The 13,451-nt window shown below is 52.0% G+C and overlaps 1 protein-coding gene across 8 annotated transcripts in view; it reads right to left on the minus strand.

The window, feature by feature from the left end:
- Nucleotides 1-13,451, minus strand: part of LOC116432939 (cell adhesion molecule Dscam2) — a 257,102-nt gene that overhangs the window by 164,538 nt on the left and 79,113 nt on the right. For all 8 annotated transcript variants that reach the window (XM_031990463.2, XM_031990466.2, XM_031990467.2 and 5 more), the window contains one exon: nt 8,038-8,130. In XM_031990463.2, coding sequence (XP_031846323.1) covers nt 8,038-8,095 — 58 coding nt within the window. In that variant the 5' untranslated portion in view covers nt 8,096-8,130. The remainder of the gene's footprint in view (nt 1-8,037; nt 8,131-13,451) is intronic.

Here is a 13,451-nt window from a genome sequence, read left to right on the forward strand (position 1 = left end):
AACCGGTCTTTTACATCTCGCAGCCGGACGAGCGTACGTTAATCCCGGGGAGCCATTATCTCGGTTGATCGAGCGATCGCGCACGCGTGCCCGCCGCGCGGCGCGTTTAATTAAAACCGCGACCGCGGCCCGCAATATTCAACAACTGCGGTCGCGATATATAATTCAGACCGCTTTAGGGGCCGACATAATTCATGTCTGCGCTACTCGCGTTATAGTGCGCCGCGGCGCCGGCGCTGATCCTCCTGCGAGCTACTGCTTCCTGAAAAGAGCCGCCGAGGAAATCCTCTTCCGGCCCGATAGACCGGGATTACCCGAGCTGAAAGATTCCCCAGACGTTGCAAAGCGGCCGACCGCCGGGATAATTAGCGCGGCGACAATCGTAAGGGCGAATCGGCCTGTTCTCGGGTCCGAGAATAGGGGATCGAGATTAACGCGGCAGACCCGCAACGTTCTGTATACGAAGAGCCGGCGAGCCTGGTCGCTGGATCGCTGAATAATGCAGGATCCAGCCGTCAAAGAGGCGAAGGAAATCGATAGCGTGGAAATAAGGCACACGCTGACCAGGTGGAACTGGGGGGTGGGCCGGGTTCAATACTCCGCGGGCGAAAATTTCATCAGTGAACCTCGAATGGGATAGTTAAATTCCGAGGATCGACTAATTTGAATTCTTTTATGAAAGTTCCCGACCGGTCGAAGGCTCGCTCCCCGATAAAGGCGGATTCCTCCTAGCGAGGGAGGGGGGAAAAAAAGAAACGAAAGAAATTAAAGAGGGAGGAAGGGTGCAGGTGGAAAGATACCGGTGAAGAGAGAGAAAACGATCGTCGGAGAAGAGAGGATTACCCGCTTCATTTCAATTAACCGTTCGATAAATTCGCGGAGAAGTTACGAGCTAGGCCGAGCCGAGCGTGACGCGCGCGAACGGGATCCTTTCTCGCGCCGGCGAATTTACCGGCGGAAATCGGGCGGGTCCCTTCATCCGATTCAGCGTTTCGCGCGCTCGCTCCCCCGTCCGCGCGGGATTACGTTTTATTTTATGAAGCCGACCGATACGGGGAATCGTCGCCGGGACACGATAGCTAACCGGCCGGCACCGGCCGGCCATTCGACGGGCACCGTTGTACGGAACAACCCCGCCGGAAGTCCCCCGGATCATACGCTCAGTTAAATTTCCGGAAAAACCGATCCAATCGAATCCCGTCCCCAGAATGTAGACATTCTAAATGACGTTGGAGAGTTTCCAGCGTAGGGTCGCCGCGATTGGACGGATCCGCCGGCTCTCTCTCTCTCTCTCTCTCCGGCTGCTGCTAGCCGAGTCCCAATTACGAACTCGCCCGGCTGCTACAATATCTTCGCCGCGCGCTCCCCCCCGGGCGCGCGGGTCCGGCCGAAACCGTTTCCGGGGAAGTCCCGCGTCGCGCGATAATCTTGAAATCAATAAAGTGTCGCCGGACCGAATTTCTCGCCGCGGTAAAGGGGGGAAGGCGAGATTCCCGCGTCGACTTAATTTACGGGCGAATGAACGGCGTCGCTATTCGTCAGACGGAATTGAATCGAAGCTGAACGGACCGGTGGGCGTCGATAAAAAATGGATACGATCCCGTGAAAGATGGATCCCCGTTGGAATCCCCGTAGAGGGGAAGGCTCTCGTGACCAACGTCCGTTGGCCTACGTTCCTTCCTCCTCGACGGCTATCGATACCAGATTAGCCGATAAAATTTTTAGGGGAAGGCGTAAAGTGGACTCGTCCAGTATACTGACCTGTAAAAGAATTTCCAAGTCGTATACCGGGCACCGTTCCGAGACAGGGAAGGATTTTATTTTAGCCTGACGACGGAATCGGGTACAAATCTTTGCGATCCTTATTTTAGCCCGCGTTCCTCGCTCGGATAGGGGGTTGATGGTCGATCGCGATTGCTTGACGGTGACTGCGTCGTCTCCCGGATCGTATAAATTTTTGCTTATTCGACTTCTGTATTTCTTTGAGGAGTTTCGTTATTGGCGAAATTATATGGCAGCAGTTTTGTAGTTTGCGACTTCTGAGTATTTCGGGAGATTCCTGAGTCCTTCTTCGGGATTAATGTTTTTAGAGCGAGCATGTTCGGCGTTGCTTCGTGCTTTAAACTTGATTGGAGATATACTTGAATCGATGGATGAACGAAACGTAAGGGGAGAGTAGTTGGGGAGAGCAGTGGCTTGTTACATGTTAAGAAAAATGATTCGGGCGTGCGAAGTTCTTCGGGTTGCAAGATCTAGGAGAGCACTGGGTGATTTCGTTGATAGACCGAGGATGTAAGAGAGGGTGCAAAGGGCGAGTTGCGAAGAAGTTGGGGAGTTGTAAGAGAACTGCAAGAGCAGTTGGCTAGATTGTGAGGTTGTTAAAAGAGGTGAAGCAAACGAGTAGAGTTAATCGAGTACGGTAAATCAAGTAGTTGGGTATTCTATAATACTTTTGTTTCTTCGATTTCCTGTGCGAACCATTATGTCCACTACCGACATCAACCTGTACACATAACACACGCACTTCGATTTCACAGATTATTTTCTGATATACCCAGGAAGCGGTGTTTCTTTGTCAAGCTAACGGATAAATATTTCAGGAACACTCCTCGATATTTAGAACAACCTGTTAGCTCCGCAGCCTGGTGGAACACCTGGGAATCCGTTCGAATAACTTTCTCGGAGCTACGGAAAATTACACAGAGCCACCTTCCAGTTACTCTGGAAATAGAATGGCCAGGGCACACTTTATCCACGGTATCAACTCCGCCATCTATTGCACTACAGTCCACAGTTCCTATCGGTCTCTTAAGTGGAAGATTAATTCTAGAACCCTGATATCCCCACCTACCTTCCCAAGCAGTAAAACCCAAGCATTCAATTTCCTCGAAGGAAATCAACTCCTAAAGCCTCGGGACAATTAAAACTTAAAATAAACCATTACATACATCATATAAAACAAGTGTCTTTCTTACGTTCGCGAATCGCTTGCCGGTAACTATGCAAACAGCCTATGCACATGCCGCAGGATGAACTTGTCCGAGATCAGCTTCTTATCATTCCAGCGCAAACGAGTGACGCACGGTCGCGCGTGTCAAGGAAACGACCTTTCCGCGTTCTTTTAAAGTGCGAACGGACACGGTCAGCGGCGTGTGTGTTCGTTAATATTTTTTATTCAACGGAGAGTCGACACGCTGCAGCGTCGGTTGCCTCTGGCAAGCTTCACTTTCCCCCCCAGCCAGCCTCCCACGCGTTTAATCTTCCCCCGGGTAAAAGGGAAGTTCGACAGGGTCGGCGGGGGGCAGAATTATACGCGCAATTTCGATTCCCCGGCTTAATATGGCGGTCGTCCGCGGATATCGATCAATTCCGCGCAGAAGGTTGCCGGTGAAAGCGGCCCAGGGAGCGGCGTTATATCCGCAAGGAATCCCGATAAGTTTTTTCGTCGGGGCGCCAATCCAATCCGGGTGTCGGCCGGGTTCTCTATCTGCTCCCGCGCGGAAAGTGCCTCTCCCGAGGGGATGATGGTCGCGGGCTTTTCTACACGGAAGTGGCTACGCTCCGCGTACGTGTAGACGCTGATAAATAAGTAACGTGCTGAATTCTCTCAAGCCGGAGGTTCAATGGACTGCCATCTAAACGATGCCGCTCGGGAACGAGCAGAAGCTGTTTCCTCTGTTCCCGTAGCGCGGCTAATAAACCTGAGTGCGCCATTTTTCTTCTCCCCGACCTTCCGCGGCCGATGCGTTCCGTTCTGTCTTAATAGGACCTCGCGAAATACTAACGGTAACGGTGATAATAACAATTAAGGGGTTTCAGAGTTCTTAGATATCCCTGGAATATGTTGATGCTAATTATCTGTCGTGGAAGGGAAACTACCCTATTGCTAAGTCGCGTGATAGTAGTCTGCTATCACCGTTGAGACACCCGTTAGACGATCAATCTAACTGAACATAGATAAGCGAGGAAAATGATTCGGAGTCTCCATCGCGATTTTCCGTTCGTGGCTTTTGAGGAAATTTTCTACCGAGTTCCCTCTTTGAGGACATCTATCTGGTAACGCTGCTACGGTGGCTCGCGCGAATGAAAACACCATCCAATCACGAAATTCACGTCATATCACATTCCCGTAACTCATAATTCCGCGTTCTACCGAGAACCTAGTTTAAATCAATTGAGTACATTCTCGAGTCTCATTCGAATCACCCTCAAAGCTCGAACCAATCTCCTGGAACGTTCGCGTGCGGACATCTATTACTCTCGATGGTGACACATTCGAGGTAACTCATGCACGGTCACGACGGCGAGCCGAGGATCGATCGCGGACACCTCGGAGGACCGTTGTCCGCAAAGTATCCCGATAAGTCTTCCCGCTCTCCGGGCGCAATTGGCGAGCGACGATTCCTCGCGTCGACGCGAGAGGACCGCGTCCCACCGTCGAACGGCCGGGGAATAGAAACGCCGGAAGAACTGGAGCGAGATCGGGCAAGACCGTGGACCAGCGGGGGCGAGGGCGGTTGATGAAAAAGCGAGGAACAGGCGCGGGGAGGGGGTGCAAGGGAACGAGCGAGGAGAAAAAGGTAAAGTAGACGGTTCGAATGGAACAGGAGCATCGCGCGGTCCTTCTTGCGGGGATGAGAGGAGCTACGTGCGAGAGCTGATAAATAAATAACACGCCAGCGGGGTGGGAGGGAGCGCGGGGCGTCGATACGGCGAGCGGCGAGGGGAACGCGGAGCGCCGGTCAAGAGGCAAGGACGGCGAGACGGTGAAGAAAAGTAACGCGAGCCCGTAAAAGGGAATCAATTCGATTCCCCGGTCGTACCTCCGCCACCCCCGTATCTTTTCCTCGCCTCACCACCGGCAGCAACTCTCGCCGCGCCGTCAAATCTCCTTCCCCCGGCGTTCGTCGTTTTTCTTCTCCCGCCCTGGAAGCAGCCCGGCGAGAATCCACCCCGGCCACCCTCTCGCAGCCCCAGCACGCCGCCAGGAAGCCTGCACACGCCTGTTCCTTCCTTCCTTCCTTGGCGTAGTCCGTGGCTCCTTTCCCGCGCAACAAGTGCGACCCGACTCGCATCTTTAAGAAACCACCCCGTCCCTCCCTCCTCGTTTAAGCCACCATCGCCGCTACTAACACCACCGTCGCGCCGCCCGCCCTCTTCGCCGCCGCTACCCGAGGATCTTTCTTTTCCTTTTACACCGCGTTTCCTCTTCCTCGGTTCACGCTCCGTCTCGTTTCGTCCCGGTCGTTTCCCTTTCCAGCGCCCCCCCACCCCCAACCCCTGAACCGAGGACTACCTTCCAAATCACTCCACGGTCTTTCTCCACTATTTTCCTGTTCGCGACGGCTCACGCCCGCAAACCGGCTGGCAACCGCGACCAGCTTCTACCCAATACAGCCTGCGAGCGTGTACGTGTGCTCGTATGTAAGTGTACACCGATATTCGCCGGTCCTTTTTCTTCCTGCCGTCGTTGCCGATCGAGCGCCGCTGAAAGACGGACTTCGCGGCTCGGATAACTCGAACCCGATGCCGCTCGAGCCGATTTGCCCCGAACTCGGGGGAGAATATATGTACGCGACCGTGCTCCGTGTTTTCTGCATCGATTGATGGGTAATAGGGGGAACCGGCAACGCTGTGGCCAACGGCGCGCCTTCGAGAGGACGAGACGAATGAAAGGGACGTTAGCGAAGGACGATTGAGGGGTGTGTTCTGGTCCAGACGCTGGAACAATTGATTTTTTTCTTGCCTCCTTTTTGTCCTCATTATTTTGGTGGAATGCGACACTTTGTACAATTCACGGAGTTACGGAATTTACGGTGCTGGTCTACAAGAAAGCGAAACATGCGCGGTATATATTTTATCGCTCCGAGTTCATTAGCAGATGAAAATGCGATTCAATGAAAGCGTTCGCGAATCGCCTCGGTAAACGCGACGGATTAAACTTTCCCGAAAGCGAATAATAAACTTTCGCGCCGGTTGCCACTTCGACGAGCGATTCCCCGTTTTTGTAGCGGGAACGCGCGTCCGCGGAATTACAGGAGAGCCGAAGGACCCGCTGCAACAAGTATCGCGGGACCGTTCCGCGTTCCTCCGAATGCGGCTACGGATTGTCGTCAAACGAAACGCCCTGAATTTATCGGCGATTTAATACCTCCGGGGACGTTTATAGGAGCGCGATAAATAAAACGGCCGCCCCCCCGGCCAACGGGAAAGCATCGCCGGCAGCTCGGTCACCGCGAGACGAAATTACTTCGGAGGATTCGAGCACAAAAGTTTCCGCCGCGGCCCCTCGAAGCACACCATTTAAACGGGGAACTGCCGCTAACTTTCCGCGAATCCATAACGCCGCCGGCTATTGACTATATCGCGGTTGTTATGGGGAAAAATTCTCTACAACTGTTTGTCGAGCACCATTAGCATAATCCGAGGGAAAGTTTTCTTTCGGGGCACGACCGAGCCGATCTCGGAACAGCCCGCGATCATATTTCACCGGGAAAACCGGCGACCGAGCGGGATTCCAGATGTCGCGAGCCGATTGACTCCGTTCGAATTCGCAAACCGATGGAGAAGGAAGTTATTAACGATCGAAGTTTACGGAAACGACCGTTCGGCGTCCGATACTTTCTCTCCCATGAAGTCACGAACGGTTTCCCTTGCAAATTACGCGGCCGGCCGGGATGGTCGGTCCGGGAATAAATGAAACCGTCGTCCATAATTTAAACGGAATATCCGTGGCACTTTCGTCACGTGGTGAGCAATGGCGAACGGATCGTGGACTGGCAGAAAATCAATCACCGGACACTTCGAGCGGCAAACAGAGCCGGCGCTCGCCGAGGAAAAGAGTTCGAGAACGAGGCCGAACGGAACCACCGACCCGCCTCGAAGTCGACGCGTCGACTAACCGCGATATTAAAGATTTCTGTTTGCGATCCGCATACTTTCGCGCCAACTTCGCTTGCGCTCCGCGGACTGAAATTAATGAAATCCTCTTAGCGCGTCTCACGATGAGAAAGTATGTTCTTTCACGTGGGATGACTCGCGGACTTTCATACACACTTTATCGGTGTTCCCCGCGCAGCTGAAAGGCTGGCGCGATACGTAATTAACAGGGAACCTCGCTAAAAACTCGGAACAAAAGTACGAAATGGTACGAGCGAGCTTGCATTTCGAAGTATCATTCGTCTTAATTGGTGCGAGCCCGATACCCGCGTAATATTGGATTTACCGTGGACCGAATTTCGCCGGCGTTCAGCCCGATTTTATCACGCGCTCCCAATTAATTCGTTTCGAGCACATATTACTTCCGCATTATATTAATTGAACGAAAGAGTATTACCGTTGCCTTTCGAATTTCACATTTTCGTGATAATCCCATAACGGAACGTCCGTGAAACTTCTCGGCGCGACGTTCTAGCTCCATTTAGAGCGGTAAAAGGCTACCGATCAAGCTCGCGTATGAAAACATCGAAATTAACGCATCTCCCTCTGCCGCTGTACTAAAAAAACAATAATGAACCCCAGAAAAACGAGGGTCATTTAACCCAAACGTCCCTCCGTCCAGACACTATCGTCCATATCATCAGCGCTGTTTTATTCCCCATGACACTCGGACGCGACGCGAAATACATTAATATCACGTTCCACCCCGTTCCCGTTCAGTGGCCCGGCGCGCGGGAATCAAATTCACCCTTCAAAGAGCGCCGCGCAGAATAATCTCTCTCGAATGGCGGTCGCTTCGCCGCTAAACAAAAAGCCCGAAGGAAAAACAACCGGGGGAAAAAAAAGGAGCGATGAAAAAAAGCGGAAGAGTACTTTCCATTTCAAGCAGACGCGGCGCTTGTCTCATTTTCCAGCGCCGCGTTCAACGACGCAAATATTTACCCGGCTAAACGCACTTCCATCCCCCCGGCCGACCGCGCCGAACGCCGGGAACAAGCTGCCGGCCGCGGTATTGCGCGCCGCGCGAAATGGCCGACGGAATGACCGCGCGGCGGATCGTTCGCCGCGGCGACCGGCCGATTTCCCGTTCTTACTTACCACGGACAAGGATGAGGGCGCTGGACAGGAGCGCGAGTCTCAGCGGCCAACTGGCCATCCTGGCGTAGACCGTTACGTCGATTCAGCTTCCTCCTGAAACAATACAAGCGTGCCCAATCAATCAACCCATCCATCCCAATCCGCTATCCTCGTATCCCAGCCAACTCTCTAGCCAGCCTTTCTCTCCGTTCAACCCTTCCCAGCCATGAACCCCCAGCCAGCCACGCGGAACTCTCTAGCCTCTCTCTCTGTCTCTCTCTCTCTTGCTCTGGGCAGCAGTCATCGCGACTTTCCATCCCTGTCCCTCTCTTTCATCGCATGCCCACGATCGGACCTCATCCCACCTTTCGCCCCGTCCTTTCTGGCAGACTGCCCGTGCTACACTCACCCTCCTCCCGTCCGCCGGCCCGTTCCACCCCCTCGCCGGTTTCGCCCATCGCTTCGAGCCCCTCAAACCACCCCTACTTCGCATCGACAATTTTTTTTCCCCTCTCGATTCCCCGACTAGGATTTGTCCGCTCAATGAAAGTCCTCCCAGACGGCGCGCGTCACGCTACGGGGCGCATAATCATAAAGCACGCGTTTGCGTGCCCGCCAGCGGATAGACCCTCGATATCCCTCGATACTTTTATTCTTTTCGGGGCATCCTTTCTTCCGTCCTCCTCCGCTCGTTTTTTATCCCTATGCTTCACGGTGTTCGCGATAGCCGGTGGCAATGGAACACCTCTCGGTTGCGACACGGTTTTCCGAAGGTTTATCGAGGGAAGTGACTCGGGTGCGGAGGAATTTGGTTGATCGTCGAATGTCGTTAGCCTTGGCGTTGCACGAGTGAATGTGTGTTTGAAGTGACGTTGGGAAAGATATGCTTGCGGGTTTGATAGAAATTCGAATGAGAGAGCGTAATGACAGGTACGTTATTCGAAGTGTTGATCGGAGGCTCGAGAAGATTATTCGATTACTTTCGACCGTCGAACACCTTTCTCCGTCTGCGAGATCCAAGGTACTTCGACGGCTGAGGCTATACATCGCGTACTCCGGTGAACTACAAAAGGAGGGTAGATCTCGAATGGCGAAGATCGATGTTGCACAGGCGCGAGCCGATAAAGTGAATTACATTTCGGCGCTTCTGGTCCTCCTTTTGGAAATATTCGAGTAGTTCCGTGCGGGGAACCTCGATCGAACGGGAGCGTTTCAAAGCGGCGGAGGATAAATTTCGTTGGAAATCGGACAAAAGGAATCGATGTTCCCGCAAAGAGAATATAAACAGAATTCCTCTGTTGCGTTCTATTCGCCGGTCCGGCCGTTCGTCGCGTACGCCGACGCTTCGGTTTCTCTATCGGGGGACGGTGAATATTGAGCATACTTTTTTTCACGCCGCGTCGCTTCCCCGGTCGCTGGCCGCGTTGAATGGCCGCGACGATGACAATTCGCGATCCGTTCGGCTCGTCTCGCCTCGAAGAAAGCGGCACGGCTAACGAACCCTTCGGCGTCGGCCGAAGGTAAAGGCCGGGTTCGACGTCCAAGTCGCTTTTTTTACCGATCGCGGGGAACGGGGAGGCGAAGGGGACGAGAAACATCGAGCAAACACGGGAATCTGTGAACGTACCTTCGCGGGTATGGAACGCACGCCGTTAACTTTATTTGCGAAAGCTAATTGTATGCAAACTACGATACCCATAGCGTCACGCGCCGTTTAACCCGCAATGTTTGCGTGCGTTGTCGATACACCGACGTGTTTGGCATTGGAAATAGTTGTAATAACGCCGTTTAATAACGTCTCTGCGCTTGGAACCGCGAATGTTTTCGTTTCTGGCGAAACCGTAGCGTTCGTTGTAGGTATATAAATACACAGAATTCCTGCAACAGCTGGTACCGTGCATTTAAAACGATTATAAATGGAAAAAAATGAATTTGAAACGAAATTACACGGTTCAAAACGGTGTATTATGCATCCTTCTGCATTTACATGGCAAGAGAATGCTGATTAACGTTGAGCGACGTGAAATTTCCTTCTCTACGAGTAGTAAAATGCTGAAATCTTAGTCGTTTAAAAGTGACTTCGAACCAACGAATGTTTTATTCGAGTTCATTGTTGAAATGGGAGATGCTGACCCATCCCGTACTCCCGAACGAGCAATGCGAATAGACGCCGTTCCGGTTGTTCCCTTAGAAGCACTAAAACGGGAATATTTAAATCCCGGGCCGCGTTCCGATACGAAGAAACAACAGAGACGGGGTTCCCGTTCCGAGCCAATGAAGCGCGCTGAAACCACCGACGAGAAAACGAGCCGCGTCCGAACGGTCCCAGCGATAGCAGACACGCGCGAACGTTCCGGACTTTATAAAACCCGTGCACGGCAAATACGAAACATATTTACTAATTAGTGAGACGTAAAGAGACCAAGAGTAAGCTGCCTGCAGCGTCATTAAACCACGCCGGTAGAACGCGATGCGGCGCAGCTGTGTTTGCCCGACTCTATTTTACTATTGCAAATAGAATTTTCATATTAATGAGGGACCAGCTCCGTTCCTCATGCCGCCGCGCACACCGACGCCGAAGCAAAACACGCTCGATGTTACGTTAACTGACGGCCACGATAAACCGGGCCCTGTATTTAACAAAGCGTGGCAAAGATTTGCACACTGTCGTTCGGGGAAATGGCAGCGACGTGTGTTTCGCGTAGATTAAAACGTAATTATACGACACGCCGCCGGTAATTATTCGTCGGCGGGAGCCGGTTGTTTCGGTTGTCGGCCGAAAATCGGAACAAAAACAACGCCGGAAAAACCTCGATCGACGACTTTCGTGCCGTCGATCGGTAATCCTCGAGCGGGCGCACGGTACAATCGGCTTGATAGATGTGCAGGTACTTCGTTCAACGTGAAACGAAATAACCGTACTTTCCGCCGTTTCTTACGGGCTCCTCTCCGCGCCGGTTGATTCAAAGAGTTGGAATTTGGAGCGTAAAATCGTTTGATTCGCATCACGGCCCCGCCGTCACGTTTGCCTCTCATTCTAGTCTTACTCTCGCTCGTCCCGTCAGCAGAGGCAACCTCCGGCCCCGAGCTTCCTCCCGTACCGCGCTCCAGCCAACCATCCAGCCGACTCACCCACATTCGAACGTCATATGCAACCCCGTGTCCAAATTCTTCTGTTTTTCCGGCCGTCCCTGCGCCGCGTCCTCTCCTCCGGACGAGGAGCGGACGACAAAAGCGCGGCTGACGTTTTCTAGTTCGGGATTTCGGATGCCCGGCCGGTCCCCGGGACAAGTTGCATTACCAGGCAGCATCGGAATCTCTTCGATAGTTGCATGTTTGTTGCCGGGTTTCGTGAAATCGTTCAAATTCGAGGGGAAATTGTTAACGTCGGGCAGAACGCGGAACGGTTACGCGAGATATTAGTTACGCGGAATATTGGTTACGTGAAATATCGGCTAAATTGGTCGGAGAAAATATTCTCGCGCGTCAGACTTTCCTTCCGGGATAGCGTAACGCAATACGAAAATTCCTTCGCCCCGCGTATACTCGATTCACCCGTTGCGCGGTTCAACTTCTACCGTTCCGCTATCTGAATTTATTCCTTACTTCGTCCCGCGAGAAAGGAATTTTCTGGTCCCGCGATTAGAAACGAGACATCCGTGCGAGCGGGATAAAATCGTGCACGTCGGGATCGTCGTTTATACGGGGGGAACTGTTTAGATACGCCGCCAGTTTATATCCGCCTCGATTACGTGGAACGTATACAGCACGCCGACCAATTCGCTGAGAATTTTCCGGAGTGTGTTGCGATGAATTTTTGTATATTCGATTCCTCGAAAACGGATGATCGACGTTTCTTGCAATGTTTGTCGGATCGTCGATAGATTGAATAATCATTTTCGCGATAATGACAATGGATGAAAGACATCTTGAACTATCTAGGTAACTCTAAAGTCAGATTAGCAAATTTTGGTGAAACTTCGATAAAGTTATTTAGAAAAGTAGATGTTGAAATACTATTTGAACGATTGGAATGAGTTCTAAATAATATTCTCTATTAACACTGGAACTACCGTACCACTCAAAATGACTGGTTTCGATTTTTTGGTTAGCAATTATTGATACCTTCGAAGCACTGAATATTCGAAATGATTTTGAAAATAGTTTCATTTGAGTACTATAATGAATGTTTGAAGTTACAGAAAATAATCTATTGCTACAGTTTTTATAGGAATTGCATATTAATCGTATTAAATGCTCGGTAATTCTAGTGCTAAAAAATATCACATTCGGTAAGGCACGCTGTTCCACTAGCTACAGCACGTGCAAAGACACTCGACGTACAATTCTCACCCTTGTAATACGAACAGTGCCCGATAACAGATCGCACGTGTCGAATATTATTCTAAGAACCACTCTCCGCCGAAAATTACATCAAAATCTGCTGATGTCACTTCCCCGGATTCCTTTGTACGTCCGAAGATTGGGTCATGCCGCGACTATATCTGTCGGATTGATCGAACGAGAGTCAGGGTAACATTGTTCTCGCGACGAAGCGAAATTACCTTCGTCCCTGCCCCTCTTCCGCTCCTCCCCGTTCACCCCCGCGCCCCTCTTTTCCGACCATTGAAACGGAACCGGCAGGCAATTCCGTCGCTCGCGATTAAGTTTACGAACCAGGCGGACACACCATTTCCCGGTCGCGAAGTCGGCGCTGATTGTAAAACGTAGAAGCATTTATGGAAAATGGCGGCCGGCTAGTATGACAAGGATCTCGGGTGCCTGGAAGAAACGAGCGGTAACGGCAGATTTCCTGTATCAGGAGTGTCGTGACGTCAGAGAATAGGAGAGGGAACCATGAAACACGAGGGAGAGAGAGGAGAAAGAGAGAGAGAGAGAGAGAGAAGGGAGAGAGAAATGGAGCAGATGACCCAGTTCGATGAAAGGTACGGATAAAAGGTAATCGGATTCGATGCTTCGGATTTTACAAGGAAGAAATTATATAAGAGGAACAGAGAGCAAGAGAGAGAGAGAGAGAGAGAGAGAGTTCTCGGACGGTGCCAGTAACGGCGGAACGCGTCGCCGAAAGCGCACGGAAAAAGAGAATGATAAAGAGCCGTGAAAATGGTCGCGCTGCCCGGACCGTAGTTCGTTTAGCCTGCGGGACGTTAAACGGGCCCGTTCGGGGCTCGCCTCTCGCGAATGTGGAGCACGTACGGCGCGGTGGCGGCGGCTAGGGAAATCTGTGTGTGTAACACACGTGAAAACGAGGATCCGTGCGAAGTGTCGGGAATAAAACGTGATCGACGTGAAAGGCCGCGGCGGGAACCGTGAAACGGAAAGAAGCGTTGCATCCCGCAACGGCTCCACGGTCGGTCGGCTGCGACGCGCCGGCCAAGTCGACGCACGAACGTAATTGCGGCGCTAAAAGCAAT

This window comes from Nomia melanderi, chromosome 6, assembly GCF_051020985.1.
Source record: "Nomia melanderi isolate GNS246 chromosome 6, iyNomMela1, whole genome shotgun sequence".
Taxonomy (NCBI): domain Eukaryota; kingdom Metazoa; phylum Arthropoda; class Insecta; order Hymenoptera; family Halictidae; genus Nomia; species Nomia melanderi.